The sequence below is a fragment of the Petaurus breviceps genome, unplaced genomic scaffold (genome assembly GCF_028583685.1).
Source record: "Petaurus breviceps papuanus isolate PSGF00001 unplaced genomic scaffold, PetGlider_PUasm1.0 90919, whole genome shotgun sequence".
Lineage (NCBI taxonomy): Eukaryota > Metazoa > Chordata > Mammalia > Diprotodontia > Petauridae > Petaurus > Petaurus breviceps.
In genome coordinates this window covers 14,562,046-14,581,095 of record NW_027187378.1, presented here as the reverse complement: position 1 = coordinate 14,581,095, position 19,050 = coordinate 14,562,046, and the positions used below count along the sequence as shown (strand labels likewise).

Below are 19,050 nucleotides of genomic sequence, written 5' to 3'. Positions count from 1 at the left end.
TTAGTATGAAATGGTAATGAAATTCTCTAAAGGTACAGGTTGACAACTTCTCTACAATTTAGTAGTCTTAAAGGATTATTTAGAGAGTATATGACTTGTATAGAATCACAAAGACATGATCGGTAAAGAGGTAAAATTTGATCCCAGGTCTTCCTTCCTGATTTCAAGTCCAGCTCTCTAGCTACTATATCACATAGTGGGCCCTTCATAAATGATCAATGATTGATTCAAAATAATTCCCTATTAATTCCTATTTTTGAAAGTAGATAAGTAAAGGCTATTATAACAACATTTTACCTTCATTTTCTGAAGTCTGTCTGCATTTCTAGTGAAGCTTCCAATATGAGTCTGAATCTGATGACATTGTTTTAAATATTCTTGGTTTCGAACACAAGCCTTTCTTTCTGATTCACATATTTCTTTCAGGTATTTCTTTAGTTTTATATACTTCTGTTTAGTTCTAGGAAAAAAATGCAGATTTTAAAAATAAAGTTAGATTTTGAGCAACAAACTTGAGAAAACATTTACACATATGCATAGAATTACACACTCTGCCCTTAATCCAGAAATTTGAAAAGCTGAAAGTTATATCTCCATAGGAAGAAAATTAAAGCAGCATTCCTGAAGTATTACACTGGTTAGATATATTCATACCTCTCCTGAGAAATTTATACAAAACTACATTATATTATTCATGGCATAAAGACCTAGTTAGATTTACTTCATAAATCAAATATGATTCTTCAGTACTATCGATATAAACATGTTAAAATAAATAACATATTAGCCATTTTACCACATGGCAAGCTATTTTGAAATTACTAGCTCAACTGGAAATAGGACCAAATAGCAAACCACAACTCAGAAAACATTAAAAATGTCTAATTTTTAATTATTTAAGAAAAGACTGCATTTAGAAAACATAAAAATTCTTGCTGTAAATTATAAGCTAGCTTTCATGAAACTGTGTTCAAGTATTTGATATCACAGAATAGCAATAATGATAACAGCTAATATTTATAAATGGCTATAAGGTAATGTGCAAAGTATTTTACATATTCTCTCTCTTTCTCTGTCTCTCTCTCTCTCCCTAAAATCTGCCTGTATTTTTGTCCCCACTTCATCACCACTTGAATCTCTACAAACTCAAAGTCCAGCATTCTTATTTATTTATTTTTTGCTTTTTGGAGGGCAATTTGAGGTTAAGTGACTTGCCCAAGGACACACAGCTAGTTTTGGTGTTGTGTCTGAGGCCGGATTTGAACTCAGGTCCTCCTGACTCCAGGGCTGGTACTTTATTAACTGTGCCACCTAGCCACCTCTGCATTCTTACTTTTTAAAAAATTTAGTATTTTATTTTTCCCCAATTATATGTAAAAACAATTTTCAACATTCATTTTTAAAACTGAATTCCAAATTCTTCCTTTCCTCCACACCCCCCTCATTGAGGAGGCAAGCAGTTTTATATAGGTTATACATGTGTAGTCATGTAAAACATATTTTTATATTAGTCATGTTGTAAAAGAAAACAGATCAAAATAAAATCCCAAGAAAAATAAAGAAAGTAAAAAAATTATGCTTCAATCTACATTCAGACTCAACCAGTTCTTTCTCTCGTAATGGATCATTTTTCATCCTAAATCCTTCAGAGTTGTCTTGGATAATTGCATTCCTGAAAAGAGTTAAGTCATTCAAAGTTGATCATCTTACAATATTGCTGTTACTGTGTACAAAGTCTAGCATTCTTCCCACTGAAGCATATTGTCTCAAGACATATACAATTATTTTAAAAATGCAAGCTCTTTGAGGGCTGGGATTTTTGTGTTATTTTGCCAGTTAATAGCAACTGGAGGGAGGGGTGGCGTCAAGGAAGGACTCCAGTAGAAGAAGAGTTGAGCTGTGAAATAAACTAGGGATTCTAAAAGATAGAAAAAAGGAAGGTGTACATTCCTGGCACAGATAACAACTAGGCAAAAGAGGAGAAAAGAATGAAATATCACAGCAAAAAGGTGTTTGACTGGACCACAGAGTAAAAAAAGAGAAGTTATTTGTGAAGCTATTGAGGTAGGGTTGAACCAGGCTATGAAAAACCTTAAACAATTTCTATTTTACCTTAGAGGTAATAGAAAACTATGAAAATGTATCTAGCAGGGGAGTGACAAGACTTGTGCTTTAGGAAACCAATTTGGCAGCAGTATGGAGGATCAACCTTCTCAAGGGACAGACTTAAAGCAAGATCAACCAAGATACTACTGCAATAGTAGTAGTAAGGAAAAATAGCCTAGGGAAGAAATGATGAGGGCTTGAACTAAGGTGAAGTGAAAAGAATGGGACAGATACAAGAGATGTTACAGACTTAGAATTGACAAGACATGGCAATTGATTAAATAAATATAAGTAGTGAAAGAGAATAAGAAGTTATAGGTGACTCTTAAGATTGTAAATTTGGGCTACTGGAAAAATGGAAGAGACCTTGACATAAACAGGAAAGTTTGAAAGGGGTGGATTTGGGGAAAAAGAAAATAAGTTTTATTTTGGAAACACTGGATTTGAAATGTCTTTGGGACACATCCAGTTAATAAATCTAATAATTGGATGGTGGTGTGGAATTGGAGCTAGGAGAGAGACGAGGGCTGGCTGGATTTGGGAGCCATCAAAATAAAGATAAAAATTAAAACTTGAAGTTGGAGTGGATGGGATGATGACAATTGATAAAAGAGAAAGCAAAGCTGCTCAAATCTTTGTTTTTATTTTATCTGCAAAAGAGAATGACTTGTACACTGCAAATGACAGAATCAAAAGGATTAATAGGAAATTGATACCCAAGATGAGTAAGGAAATAGTAAGAAGGACCTCGCTACTATAGAAGAAGTCAAGTTACCTGTCCCAGATAAACTACATCCTCAACTTCCAAAAGAACCAGCGTATGTGATTGCCGAGCCACTGCTGGTGATATACAAAAGACCACAAAATACAGAAGAGGTACTACAAGAAGAAAAATGACAAATGTTATCCCAACTGTCAAAAAAAAGCAAAGAGAACAGAGTAAAAATTATGGGCCTATTAATTCTTTTTTTTTTTTAAAGCTAGTTTTAATATAGTGCTCTAAGATTAGCTAAGTAATTTACAATATTTTCTCATTTGATCCTCATGACAAATCTGTAAGTGATATTTTTATCCCCATCTTACAGATGAGAAAAACTAAGGCAGACAGAGATTTAGTAACTTGTCTGGGGTCACATAAGTATCAAAGACAGGATTTAAACCCAGGTTTCCTGACTCCAGGTCTAGCATTCTTTACTGAGCTACCTAGTGCCGTTTTCCTGGGAAATCTCTAAAATGCACTGTTAAAAAATGGCCAGAGAATATCTAGAAAGAGAGGGATAACTGTAATGAGCCAGCAAGGCTTCATCAAGAACAAGTCCTGACAGACTAACTTTATTCTCTTTTTTTGGTCAGAATGACTAATCTAGTAGATGAAGAGAATCCTGTGGATATAGTTTACCTAGGTTTTATCAAAGCTTTTGATAAAATATTTCATGCAGTTCTTAGGAAGAAGATAGAAGAGACTTGGGTTAAATGATAATAAAATCAGATGGTTTCAGAACTAATTGGACAGCTATACTAATAGAGTAGTTTTAATGTCAACCTGGTAAAAGTTTTACAATAGTAACCCAGAGATTTATGCTTGACGCTGTGCTGTTCAACATTTGTATCCATGACTTAGGTAAAGGTATAGGTAGTGTCTTAATCAAATTTTCCTATGACATAAAGCTGGTAGAAATTGCTAATGTAGCAGATGACAGAGTAAGGATCCAAAAGGATCTTGACAGGCTAAAGAATTGAGCTGACTCTAGTAAGATGAAATTCAAAAGGGCCAAATGTAAAATCTTTCATTGGGGTACAAAAAAATTAACTATGCAAGTAAGTATAAGATAGGGGAAGCACTGATAACTAGCAGTTGTTCTGAACAAGATTTTGAAGTTTTAGTGGCTTGCAGGTTCAGTATGTTTTTTTGTTTTTTTAATGCAGGGAGGGAAGGAGGAGGCTAGTAAAACTGATGCCAAAAAAAGAGCTCCACTGAAATATTTTCTTAAACACATAGAAAAGAATAGAATCAAGTTCAAAATGAAGCACAAACAAGCCAGACAATTTTTAAAGTAATGTAAGGGATTCATTATATACAATTTTTTAAAGGTAACATTAAACAAAGATTCATGGTTTCATATACAACTGTCTTTTTGTGTTCCATTATATATTTTGAAATGTTCTTTTTTAGTGCTTAGGTTTCAAGTTAAAACATTTTAATTTAAACAGAAAAATGCATCAAACATTCAATAAACTTCAAGAAAAATAAAGACTGAGAAAACAGTCAGATTCAGCAATTAAATGACTAACATCTTTGGAAAATGATTAGGCTAATTAAGGACATTCAGAAGCTAGAGTTGAGAAGTGACCAAAAGGAGAGTAAGTGGAGGAATTAAGAATAGAAGTTTTTCTAGGAATGCGTCCATGAAAAACAGAGATACAAGGATAGATAGAGGTAACAGTAGAGACAAGTAATTTTTTTTTAAGGCTGGGAGAGAACTGGGCACATTTGCAGACAGAAGGGAAGAAGCCATTGGAAAAGGAGAATGATTAGAGACCATGGGTGATTGTGGGGACAATCTACTCAAGAAGATAGGAGGGGATGAGATCAAGGGTAAGTGTATAGATATTTTCCTTAGTGAGCAAAAAGGACTCTACCCCATTAGAGACCAAATAAATGAAGAAAGAATCAGGAATGATGTCAAAAGGTTTTGATATGTAGAGATGGGGAGAAGAAGGACCTCTACTAGAGGTCCTATTTATAGTCGAGCTGGTAGTTTTACCTGTCATAGAATAAGGCTACTAATAGATGTGAACGATCTCTAGTTTCTCAGTAAAGTATGAGAAAAGATTATCTGCTGAGAGCTGAGGAAAGGAATAATGTGAGAGACTTAACCAGAGTAGGTTTGGAACAACTGCTGTGGGAACTGTAAGAGAAAATCAGTTACCAGATGAAATTTTCATCCTCAAAGAGATAAAATTTTCAAAGTTTGTTAGGACAGTAAAATGCCTTGTCCCATTTCTGCTGGAATCTAGTGTTTCTATCATTAGCAGATTATTAAGCAATCTATGTCAAGAAAAAAAAAAGATAAACCTCCAAATATAGGGGGAAAAGTCCACTTTCAAAACAAGAAATCCTAGAGACATCTAAAATGACTCAAATTAAGACCCCAAGTATCTCACTATAGATCAGTGATTTTCAATAAAGTCTTTGTATTTATTCTAGCATGCTAGCAACTATACCCTTTCATGTAAATTATTATGATTAGATGCTTCATGGCTTCCCATCTCTTCTACCCCCATCACAGCTCAAGTTAGACCCCTGCCATTTCCTCTGTAGAGTGGGGATGATGCTAGCAGTAGTGGTTTTTACAGCCTGGCATAGAGCCATGCATACAGCCAACACCCAGTAAATATTTATTCATTTTATTTTTCCATACTCCTCTATAAGCATCCACACCTCCATCCAAATTCTAAGGATATTTTCTCTAATATCAATCCCCAAATCTGACTGTCAAGTATGTAAATCAAATCATTCAGAAACCATAAAGTCCTATTTTAATAAGTCTCTTCCTATTTTAGTGAGCCTAGTGATCTACAATATAACATTATATATAATTATGACATAATAATAAAAATAAGGCTTAGGGACACAAATAGCCAAACCCTAACAAAGTTGGAGTTATTGAGCAGGAATGGTGTATCTCAGACTATTCTAATTTCACTGTTCTATGAATGTATGAATAGTAGAGATGTAAGCAGAAAAACTGCTTTATACTTACTATACTGCACCTCTTTTCCACTGTCCCATCTTCTCCTGAAACTGGAAGCCATTTCCATACCAGTTCATGACTAGTTCACTGTCTAAGACTGAGGCTTCTAAGGCTCTACTGTTCTTTTTAGTATGGTCCATATATGGTTGTGCTGTCCTAGTCATTTCCATTATGGTCAGCATAATGCCAAGCAAGTCATAGATTTAAGGTAGGAAGGGACCTCAGAGATCAGTTAAACTAATCTCTTTCCATTTTATAGACGAGAAAATTGGTGCCCAAAGAAGTGGGTGAAGAGTTTCTCATTTCTTCATTTCCCACCAGGCTGTATCCCTCTGGTCTCCTGTGTCATGCCCTACCTTCTCTCTCCACCCCTCCTTTCTCTTCAGCTCTCTTTTCTATGTTGTCTTCACCATTAGAGTACGAGCTCCTTGAGGTCAGGGACTGTCTTTCAATTTGCTTGTATTTTTATTCCCAGAGTTTAGCACAGTGCTGGCACATAGTAAATAATAAATGCTTGTTGACTTACTGACCATTGCCCAATGTTATAAAGGTAATAAGTAGCAGAAGCAGATTCGAACAAAAGATCTTTGGGAGTTCATACCCAGTACTCTTTTCACTAAAGCACAACTACCTCAAGATTTAAAAGCCAATGGATAAGTATCCTAACTAACCACAAACTAGCTCACCTAAGGTTCCAATTAAGAAGTTCTTTGTGGAACTTCATCTCAGAGAATTAAGTTATAGATATGTTTAATAAATAATTAAAACAGCGCAACTGGCCTTTATTTTTGCTGGATAAGATTCTCTCACTCACTTATTATTTTAACATGAGGTTTCATTTTAATACTATTTCATAAAGAAAATGTTTTTATAATTAAAAGCCAAATATTCTCAAAGTAGATCTCAAAATGTATAAATTCTAATACTAAGAATGTGTTCTTTTAATTTATTTGCTTACTAAAAATTGTGCATGCAATCATATTACTTTAAATAATTACTCTCTTAAATCAATGAACAAACAGATGTCAGATGATCTCGGGGCAGCAACCTGGTTGAGGATCAATTAAGAAAATTCTGCATTAACCACCATGCAGGCTATTTCACTTAAACTTTGGACACAAAAGGAGTAAATAGTGTCTTCTTCTGATAGAGTATGAGAAAAAAAGTAGGAACTATGTAGCAAAAATATAATGAAAAGAATGTAATCTTCATTTTGTTCTAATTTTTCTAAGCAAATCCACATACATAATTTCATAAGTTTTACTCAATACGAAAAGAATAGCAAAGTTACTATGAAAACACATATTGTACAATGATATTTGAAGCTATGTAATATTTTAAGCTACACAGTAGCTTATGTAACATGTATGTAATAATGGGTGTCAACTATATTAAAACTATTGTCACTATCATTACTTACCTACATATATCAGATTGGGAATATTCATAAAGTTTTCTTTCCAGATCTAATCTCTTCTTTTCACTGCAAGTATTAAAAGAAAATGCTTTATAAGTAAATTAGTAACAAAATTAATTTTCAAGATTTGTAAAAGGGTTTGGCTTATAAACATGCCCCTGTAACTGTGTGCAGTGTACATGTCTAATAATAATATTAACAAACATTTATGTGGCACTTTAAAGTTTTACACAGTGCTTTTCTCATAGCAAGTCAGTACTAGGTATGTACTGTATTAATATTCCAGTTCTGTTGATGGGAAAACTGAGACTCAGAAAGATTAAGTGATTTACTCAGAATCACACAGCTTAGAAGACAAATTTTAGAACTGTATCTTTGCATAAGGTCTTCTGGCTCCAAATTCAGAGTTCCTTACTGCTTCCGTCCAAGCAACAGAAATACTAAGAGATCAGTAGGGAAGTCAGATATGTAAAAGGACAAAAATGAGGAAGAAGACGGATTCCTAAAGCAAATACAGAAACAGAGCAGAAGGAAAGGGTACATCCCCGGAATCTTTGGAAAAGATTAGATTTTTATGAAAAAAAAAAAACGGGAAAAAAAAAGGAAAAATATTTTCATGAAATCAAAAGGGAAATGAGAAATATTTAAATGTAAGGCCTGGTTAATATTTTCCACACATACTCATCTAACTTACCTTTTGACATTGTGTACAGGATTACAGGGTGGGTACAAAGAAAAACTTAATTTTGGGCTTAGGGCAGGTCAGATCTCAGATGAGTTTGGCCCTGCTGGCTAGAATTCAAACTAGCTTTTCTATCAGTATTTTAACTCCCTCAAATTTGTCTTACTATTTTTTTCATAATGCCTTTATCTCACAGTTCTTTATTATTTCCCAGTAACAAATATAAACAAACAAGAACAGTGAAATACAAACTGGGGGAAAAGTAAAGGAAGTGGGTCACAAAACACAATTTAATTGTGAATGGTATTAGAAGTCTGATTAGAGAGTGAAGCATCTTAACTAACCACAAACTAGCCCACCTAAGGTTCCAATTAAGAAGTTCTTTGTGGAAAAAAAAATTCAAACATCTGAGAGATTTTACCTAAATGCCCAGAAAACTGGCAAAGACAGAATACTCAAAGAACTAAAGTCAATGGTATAGGGGTGGAGAATATTGCATATCATGTCAGATTTTTCAATGTTAGTTTTGCTGAACTTTTCCCTCTTTTTATTCTCTAAGTGGCTCTCTTGGAGAGGTTAAGGAAGAAAGACAGAAACAAATGGAAGGAATTAAAAACAAAAAAAATCAGTAAAAATATTTTAAAGATATTCTTTAAAACTAGCTAATTTTACTGGCTAGTAATAATGGTCTCATTGGAAACAGAAGTTCAGTGAAAAAGATATAAAATAGGGCCCCAACAGTTATTAAATATTTTTAGGGGTTTAATATTTTCATTAGATACATTGCCTGATTTCCTTTAGGTTTTTTCTCTTTCTTTTGACTGTATATGCATTTAGGGGAGGGTAAAACTTAGTGGTAGAATTTTAATAATGAGGGAATTAATTCAGGATTCACTCACCAAAACTTAAGCAGAAGTTTCTATGGAAATATATTCTGGTTACATTGATGCTTAAATAAAATAGTATGAAATAAGTCAAATATATTAATTGACCCATCTATTACTTTCATTACTATTCAGCACCTTCTTTTGAACCACTGTTCAATTCCAGTATTCTACTGCATTGTGATATAGAAAACTGGGAAAGATTCAAAGAAAAAACACAAAAATTACTACCCTTTCATAAAAGAAAAAAGTTAAAGGAGTCATAAAGTATTCATTTGAATGAAAGGCTAAAAATGATGACCTGTAGGAATAACAGTAATAGACAGATAGCTGTGGCATAGTAGACAGAGTTGACCTCAGAGTCAGGAAGAACTGACTTAAAGAACTGGATATTTCTGAAATATACTAGATAACTGCAATCTCTCAGTGCCCTAGGCAATTCTCAAATCCTAAATTCTGAAACTTTTTTATGTCATGGATCCTTTTGACTGTCTGGTAAAGCCTAAGGACTCCTGTTTTTTTAAAAAAGTTTTTAAATGCACAAAATAAAATACATGGGATTATGACAGAAACAAATTATACTGAAATACAGTTATCAAGATATTTTAATAAACAAGCTTACAAACTTCAGATAAATAGTTCAGTGGTGTCAAACTCAAATAGAAATGGGTCATTAGCCAGTACATAAGAATCACTACAGATTCATACTGACATAGAAAACCACATACTGACATTATTTATGCTTTACTGCATTTTTAATTAATTTGTTAACTACTTCTAAATTACATTTTAATCTGGTTCACTGTACTTAATAGTATTGTGGGTCCAGTGCTTGACATCTCTACTCTATGGTGAAAATTTCAGAGCAGGTACCAATCTGATATTTTCTCACCAGGAGTTCTCTACACCAGTGAAATCCCATGCCTAGTCTAAATAAGAATAAGAGATGACATTTATAAAGCATTTTAAGGTTTGCAAAATGCTTTACGAACAATATCACATTTGATCCTCAAAATAACATTCCTAGGTAGATGCAATTATTATCTCTAATTTCAAAAGAGGAAAGTGAGACCTACCCAAGATCACATAGCTATTAAGTGTCTGAGGTGGAATTCAAACCCAAGTCTTCATAACTCCAAATCTGGTGCTCTTTCCAGAATGCCATTTTGCTTCAAATGTTAACTTCACAAAACAATTTTATTTATTTGTTTATTATTTATATTTTTATTTATTATGCATCTACTGTGTGCTGGGTCCTGTGATAAGCCTTTAGATATAAATACATAAAGAACTTTTATTAAGTATCCAGGTGATCTCACTCTTTACAAAGACAGAGCAAAAGAAAATGGGCTCGATATTTAGTAAGATATCTAAAAAAACTCACTAAAAGGACTAATTAATATAGGAAAGAATGCCAAGGATGGCTGCCTTCCCTGTTTTCCTCTACTGCACCAGCACCAGAAGTCCTCAAACTCTCCCTACTCCCATAAACAGAACACTCACAATCAATAAGCCCAACAACAGCACCCCCCATTCTCCAAGGAACAACTAGTTTGTCCTATTCCAATGGTTTTACTCTGGCCTAGAACCACCAACCCAGCCAATACCGGCTGACTAGACTGGGTCTCTTCCCCCAAATAGAGAAGGATGGTGAGGGAGGGCAGAAATATAGACAGAAATGGAAGAACAAACAAATTGATGGCTACAGCCCCTAAAACCAAAGAAGTCTCAACCGTAATATTTATCTTTATTTAGTCTACGTACTATTGCTATAGTCAAATGTGTGTGGGGTTTATATATCATTACTGGTACAAATGTAAAAGGCTCTAGTTCCCTTTTTCATTCTAAATATAAAATAATGCTAATCTCAGATACCTCTGGCTACTCAGAATTAACCCGCAGTTCTGAGCAGTACTAATTTCCCGGCTGCAGGTTGTCAAGTGCCTAATAAAACTGAAACCCAAGAGTATGAGTGAAGTGCTTGGTATCCTTTTTACATAAAAGAATTCCATTGATGGCTTATATGCTATTAATAAAACTTAGGACTTCATTAGAGGAATGTGTAGCTACAATCTTAAGATTCTTTAATGAAACAGTATGCCACCTCACACCAAAAAGGAAGAGGCAGTTCATCACAAAATGACAGAATCTCAGAGTTGTAATAGACCTCAGTGAACATCTAATCCAAACCATAATGAATAAGAAACCCCAACACCATACCCAACAAATGATTATTCAGTCTTTACCTGAAAACCTCATATTTATTAAGTGAACCAGCTACCACCAGATCCCTTTCCATATTTTAATAGCTTTGTTATATTAATATACCAAGTTTTTTTTCCCTTATGTTAAACTCAAAATTGCATCTTTGCAGCTTATCTCTATTGCCCCTAGTAGTTCTTCCATGTAGGGTTAATTTCTCTTCCACACGACAGCCTTTCAAATATTTGTACACAGCTATTGTGTTCTCCTCTAAACATGCACCATTTCTTAAACCAAACCTCACATGGCATGAATTTGAAACTTTTGCCACCCTGGTCACCATCATCTGAACACTCAACAGCTTATCAATGTCCACTGTAAAATATGGCACATTTATGATAGTATTCTCTAGATATGTTCTGACCAGGATAGAATATAGCAGTGCTATTATTTCCCTACTCTCAGATAGTATGCCTGACTTATCATAGTGTAATATTATACTAGTATGACTTCCAGGTCATGTAAACTACAAGGTACAGGACTATATATTTTATCTGACCAAAACAACCTTTAAAACATCTCCAAGACAGAAATTATGAGCCAAAGCTAAAGCAACTTCAGGTATCTCCATGATCTAAGGCCCCCAAAATCCAAAAGAGGGCTTTAAAAAACAACAACCAGGACCTGGAGGTCACTTACTCAGAGCTCACTCAGCACGTTTCCCCAACCATGCACATAGTAGCAAGGCTGCACTAGCAGACCCAAAGAACTGATACAGGCATCTACCCCTACAGCCCAGTGCCCCCTACCTCTTTACAGTGTCATAGAGACGCCTGATCCACGCTGCAGCCAGCATACCCCAGTCCTTCATGAGCAAAAGCCTTATATAGGGGTTGCAGCAAACCTATAGGAATAGCACTGCAAAGCTCTGAACTACATGTAACAAGGCAAAGAACTGAGGGACCCTGGAAGTTAGAAAGATAACCACAACAAGACACCTTGTGTTGGAGAGAAAAGGGGGTAGGTATGTAGCACTGCATTAAACCTGAGGGAAAGAATCCAGCTGGGGGAAGTTTTGACCATCCAAAATTCACTTGGGGCAGAGATCTAGGATGGTAAACTGTGAACTGTCCGGCATGGGAAGATGCTGAAATACTTTGAACTCTGACCCCCAAGGAACCCATGATCAGAGGGAACAGAGTCAGAAAATGAACAAAAGTAGAAAATAAAGGCAAGGGGGGGGGGGACTGAAATTAAAAAGATCTCAGATGGTAGCAAACTCAAAGAGCTTGAATATAAGCAGATAAATCAGTAGGGAAAACATTAACAGAAAGAAATAATGACTTCCAGATCTAGTAAGCTAGTTGAGGCTTAAATACATAGTTATTGCAAAACAAAGGAAAACAATCCCTGTAGAATATGGAGAGAATACAGAACCACAATAGTTTGAGTGATTCAAAAGAAAAATGAAAATGAGAAAATGTATGTCTCACACAACAAAAATAATCAGTAGAATAGAAAAGCTGGGATCCGTGATGCCAAGTCTCAACAAAGGAACAAAACAGAAAAAAGATTAAGAATGCAAATATATAGAATGCAAAGTATACTATTAGAAAAAGAGAAGCAAAAAAATAACAACAAATGAAAATTTCATCATGTTTACTCTGTAAGGAAAACATACTGATTTAAGTACAGGATATATAAAAACAACCTGAGGATTACAGGTCTCCAAGAAGAACACATCAAAATAAAAACCTTAACACCATAATAAAGGAAATAATAGAAGAGAACTGCCTAGAATTTCTGAATACAGAAAATGAAATACCAATTAAAAGAATTCACAAATAACCTTCAGAAAAAACCCAAGGCTACAAACTTCAAGATAAAAAGCAGTTAAAATTAACAAATTCAATTTGTAAACAAGTTCTGCATATAATCAAGAGAAAGACTTTCAAATACAAAGGAAAGGAAATTAGTATAACCACAGGACCATTCTGTAACCACAAGAAAATGTAGGAAGGAATAATGTGATCTGGAAAGCAATGTAACTCAGGAGTTGCCCAGAGTGACCTATCCTACAAATCTGAGTTTAGCTATACTTGAAAAAAGATGACTGTTGCTGAAAGCAGCTGCTGACCCTGTCTGATCCTAGAGCTATGAATTCCTTTAGGGCAAAGGTGGGGAACCTACAGCCTTGAGGCAACATATGGAACTCTAGGTTCTTAAGTGCTGCCCTTTGACTGAATCCAAACTTGAAGAACCCTAAATGGCTGATTGTTTGATGGAATCATTTTGCTAGTACTGGATCATCAGCTGGTGTCAGAGTACAGACAATATATTGAGCAGCAATCTTTGCTAGTTGATCAGCATGTGCATTGTACTCACATTCTGGCATGGTGAGGACCACATGAGCATCTATGTGAAAAACTGACAAATTAGTAACCAAAGACATATCCCATATATTTTCTCATAATTCTTTGCCTCAGACTTGTTTGCCATGAATTTCCCAATTTTGATTTCTCTACATGTAGCTAACTAATTAGGTACCATCCATAAACCAGTGAAATATATGACACTTGTTTTCTTCTGATAGCTTAATTTACTGCCATAAGTTCAGCATAGTGACTACTTCCACCCATCCCAGTACTTTCCAAAGTCCACCTAGTACATGAGTTATAGGCTACCACTTTCCAATGTCTTTTGTGGCCCAAATATTTTGCTGTCCCATCAGTAAACCATGCATGTGGTTTTTGTTCTTCAGTTAATTCATCATATCCCTCATTCCATTTTACCATGGACTGTAACAACTGTTGCTTTGATTCAGGGGATGTATCATTTCCCTTAGTATCTGTGTTTGCTATAGATTCATGAAAGAACAGAAACTCCACTTCTGCCTGTTTTAGATCTGTTTTGAATATATCATTTTCATTTAATTATGCTAGCCTCTTGTGCATGCCCAATTCTGTGAGAAGCTGTGGTACTCATTACCCTGGTCATACTTGGGATTCCAGGCCTTAATATCACTTCTTGGCCCAGAGTCAGTTGTTCAGTCACTATCAAAGCCCAATATGCAGCTAATAACTGCTTTTCAAAAGGGGTATATTGAACTCCCGATGAAGGAAGTTTCCTATACCAAAATCCTAAGGGTACATTTCAGCTTTGTTATTTTTGTCAGGAACTCCAATTTGTATATTCATCCTGTCACATATTCATACAGTCACTTGTAATTCCACCAAGCCATTTTGCATAGGCCATAAATCTAGTGCTAACTGTATAGCAGCCTAGGCTTCTTCAAAAGCTCAAGTCCCTGTAATGGGAATGTAAATTTTAAAGATCTTCCCTGCCCCTAGGCTAAAGTGCACCTGAAGCCTGGGGTGGGAGGCTTGTTTTTCTTTTTCTTTTTTTTTTTTTTAAGCAACCAGGGTTAAGTAACTTGCTCAAGGTTACATGGCCAGTTATTTCTGGGTGTGGTGCTGAGTGTCTGAGCCCGGGATTCAATCTCCAGGTCGTCCCAACACTGGAGCCGGTGCTCTTACTCACTGAGCCACCTGGCCGCCCCTGGGAGGCTTGTTTTTCAGTAAATACTTTTTGATTGGCCAGTGGGTCGATAAGGTTGTTACATTCTCTGAGCCAGGAGAAGGCTATATAAGCCCTGATGTGAGGCTTTGTTTTGGGGGCTCACTTTGAGAAGTGTTCTGTGATTTGATGAAACTCTGGGCTAGCCGTTGTCCAGAGCCCCCTGGCTTTGAAAAAACCCAGATGTTGAAACCCAGATGTTGACTGGGTATGGATATAATGGTTGGACAGTTTGAAATCTGTCTACTAGATCTGTTTCTGTCTTGATAATTCTGTCTGTGTACTTTGAAGTTCGGGGTGCTGACCTTTTCCCCTGAACAAGGTAAACAATATATGTCTGACTGATTAAAGTAAGCTTGTTAACCCATTTTGAGTTGCTTTCCTTTAACAAAGCAGATCTGAAAACCTGTATTGGCAGCAAACCCTGAGGACGCTTGGGGTGCTTGCTGCTACAGTCCCCAACTAAATTCATATTTCTTCCAAGTAACTTTATAATAAGGGTTTCAAAATCTGTCCCAGGTGTAGAATGTGGTGCCTCCAATATCCAAATAATTCTTTAATTTTGGGGCCACTTTCTTATTGGTAGGGATAGGAAAATCCTGAATATTTTGTTGGGCTAGTAGGAAAATATCTTGCAGATCCTCTTCCCATTGTATAACCCAAAATTTTATGGTTTGAGCTGAAACCCTTGAATCTTTGCAAGGTTAATTTCCACCCTTTGCTTTTCATATGTTCAATTAAAAGCATCAAACTTTTCTCCACTTCTTTTACATTTTTCCCTTGTCATGATATCATCAATGAAGTGGGTAAGCTGCACACAGGTAGCTCTAATTTATCCAAATGTTCAGCCACAATCCTATTACAAATAGTGGGGCTGTACAGATATCCTTGTGGCAAGTGGTAAAAGTATACTGTTTGCCCTGCCAAGTGAAAGCAAACTGGTTTCATTGTTTAGAATCTATTGGGATGGTAAAGAAAAAAATGGCTAAATCAATAACTGCATACCAAGTCCCATCATATTTCTCGATCCTTTCTATTAATGTAATGGTATCTAGAACAGCAGTATACAATACACCTTATTCAATTGTCTATAATCCATTGTCATTCTCCACATCCCATCTGACTTTCATACTGGTCATATAGGATTATTCCATCCAGTGGTTGTAGGGACTAATACTCTTGCCTCAACATATTCCTTTACAGGACTGATAATTTCATCTTGCCCACCTGGCACACAATACTGCTTTAAAAGTAATTACTTCAGAAGGTTCAGGGAAAATGATTGTGTCCGCTTTTATTTTTCCCACTAAAACTGTTTTAATTACTCTTTCTTACTGCAAATTTGTATCTCCTCTCAGGTAAATTTAGAGTCATACCTCTCAATACACGTATCCCAGTGATGTATTCAGGAAATGGCACAATTATTACAGTATATTCTTTCTTAGGTAACTGTCCAATTTTCATTGTTAATTTGACTTGTCTGGCTGATATTTCAACTCCTCCCAGTCCTGTGATGGTAATAGGGGTTACATGTTTAAATTTATCAGGGTTTTCATATAAGGGAAGCCTCTTCCTCATTATCTATTAATGCCATAGTTACACTATTTGATCCATTTTTCAAATGGTCAAATTGATACAGAGTCTATAATCCTGTGTATTTCTTTAATCTGAGTTGGGGCTTGGCAAATTTTCTATTTTCCCTGAAGAAGTGAGGAACTTAGATATAAGGATTCAGGAGGTTCTGTAGGGGCAATTCTTACTTCCCTATTCCATCTAATATCAAGTCCCTTTTCTCAGCACACTTTATATAGGTCATTATATAGGTCATCTATTCTTCCAAAATCTACCCCTGCTCTCAAAAGAACAATAAACAATTCTTCTCTTGTCAGTCTATTCTGACTTTGAATCTGCTGGCTATTCACTCTTCTCTCTTGAGGAAATTTATCTTTTCTCCATTCCCCTAAGTCACTTAACTGTGAAATCTTATCTGGCACCTCCGAAAGAGGGTGCCCTATCTCCCCAATTACTAGTGTCAGAATTAGGTGCATATAAGCAGAAGGAGCTGTCTTCACTATATTCCTATGAGAAACTGCTAAGAGGCTACCATGATAAGTTTCAACATCTCCCATCATTATTGCTGTCTTCATTACCTCCTCCTTTAACTTTCTCATACAGTCCCTAAGCAAATACCAGGGTTTATCTCCACTAGGCCACACAGAGTCAGTAGGATACTGCCTACTGCATCCACCAGCAGCTAAAGCTAACAGATTAATCACACTGTTACCTCCTTGCATATGGTAATCCCTAAAAGCTTGCTGTACAAAAGGAATCTCATAGCTATAAATTTCAAGCAGTCTTCATTATCTATTGATACTCCTCCAGCCCCTTCATCACTGATTCTCACCATCCAAGACACTAAGGATTTTTCCATCCTTTGGATGAACAGATTTAATATATCAGTGATCTCCTGCTGAGTAAAATCCTCAATTACTTTCCTAAACTCTATGTGGCCCCCCTGGTTCTCCTACTTTTTCTTAGTATTGGACAAATGTCTACATTTGTAAAAGCCACTTTATCTAACTTTGTTTCATTTTCCTCCCACCCATTCTTCTGGCTATTGTCAGGGCTCCAAATAGGGCAAGCCTATGCAAGGGCTCCATGCACATTCCTTTTGTTAGTATTTCACTTTCTCTTACCTAAATGAACAGTAGCTAGTTCTTCTACCACCTAGACCTCCCAGTTTGTTCTTCTAAAGGCGAGCCCAAATGTGGCACAGAAAGATTCCCATGCAAACCAGCAATCCTTCCCATCTGAGCTTTCTCTTCCAATAGCTTGTCTCTGCTTTTCCACATAAGGCAATAATTTGTAAGATCCAGCCTCTCCTACATATCCCTGCCATTTCTTTCCCTGGTTCTATTGGTACTCCTTGCAAACATCTTTCTAAATCTCTAGGTTTTCCCTTCTGCAACCTTAATTCCCAGTTTTCACAGAGTCCTGTGCTTTTAGCCCATTCTCTTTCTAGGGAGGAATAAGGTAAATCCTCCCATTCTGGAATATCTATTTCTCTCTCTAAAGCCCTTCTGCCTCTAAACAGAGGTCTCATATTTTGCAATCCCATCCTTGCCACCAAATGTAGTGTCAATGAGATATTCATAGTGCCTATATGTGACTATGAATATGCTGCATTAATGCTGAATCACAAAATATAACAGATTCTCCACATGGAAGAGAGAACCAAAACATTTGTTCAAACACCAGAAAGCCAAATTCATCATAACAACAAAGAAATCTATACACAATAACAATGTAGAGGGTACCGCCATCCCCAAGCCTTCCCCCTGCTGGGCCTTCCCACAAATGAACACTCACGGCTTGCTGCCTGCTTCCTCTCTCTCCCTCAGCTCTAACTTCTCTGACCAACTTCCTCTCAGGTCTCTTCCACTCTTCCTGCTCCACCTGTTTAGCCAGCTCCTCCCACCATAGGTTTATGTGACTCAAACTCATATGTCTTAGGTTTTCATGTGACTTAATGTAATAATAATGAAATCTGAAGATCCCTTTATATTGCTTAGCTGACAGGTACTTAGCACCTCGTTTCAAATTAAGCCTCTGTTAAAGAAATAGAAGTTATGAACCTCTGTTGTTGATGTAACAGGAAGGGGTTGAACAGTGAGGAGCAATACTGCATATAAGGAAAAACCCCAGCTAGGAAAGTCAGAACTTCTTGGGATGAGCACCTGAAGGCTGGGCACTGCTGCTGGACTGGAACTTCCTTGGAGAAAGTGATTTTGATTTTAAGAATGGGAGAAAGTGATTTTGATTTTGAGAACAAAGCTGCCTACAACTTCTGAGGATCAGCCAGAGCTGCTGAAGACTTTCAAGAACCAGCCGGAGCTGCTGAGGCTGCTAAGGATTTCCGAGGGCCAGCTGGAGCTGCCAAAGACTGAGGAAGCATGACTGTGGTGTTGGTATTCTGTACAAATGTTGTTATGGCTTTGTTAATGTAAGTTCTTGTGGCTTTGTTAAGCCTTGTCTTCCCAGGAACATAGACTGTGAAGGATTTGAGATGGACTGGACACTGTGAGCTCCAATGTGGATCAGGAATGCACAGAGAGCTGGACAAGGAACTGGGAGCTATCTGCCTTTGAACTCAGGTGGCAGTTGGTGAGATTCGGGTGGAAACTGGGACCATGGAAGAGGAGCCAGGGAAGCTGGAAGCCTGCCCTGAGCCAAGATGAAAAAACCTCTCTGTGGGTACCGAGTAGTGATGACATTGTGATTTATTTGTGACTAAGGGGTGGATGTATTTTCCACTACCCCTTAAGAGGGTACTGAGTAGTGACTGATGATTGCATAGTGACTGATTTGTAACTTAGTGTACGCCATGGGTGGAGGACTTTGATCTTTTGTACTTTATGATTGAATGAT

At 36.4% G+C, this 19,050-nt stretch overlaps 1 protein-coding gene across 5 annotated transcripts in view; it reads right to left on the bottom strand.

Annotated features, from left to right (window-relative positions):
* KIZ (kizuna centrosomal protein) overlaps positions 1-19,050 on the bottom strand; it is a 235,658-nt gene that overhangs the window by 190,866 nt on the left and 25,742 nt on the right. For all 5 annotated transcript variants that reach the window (XM_069075500.1, XM_069075503.1, XM_069075502.1 and 2 more), the window contains 2 exons: positions 7,282-7,344; positions 298-460 (listed from right to left, as the gene is read on the bottom strand). In XM_069075500.1, the coding sequence (XP_068931601.1) occupies positions 298-460; positions 7,282-7,344 (226 nt within the window). The remainder of the gene's footprint in view (positions 1-297; positions 461-7,281; positions 7,345-19,050) is intronic.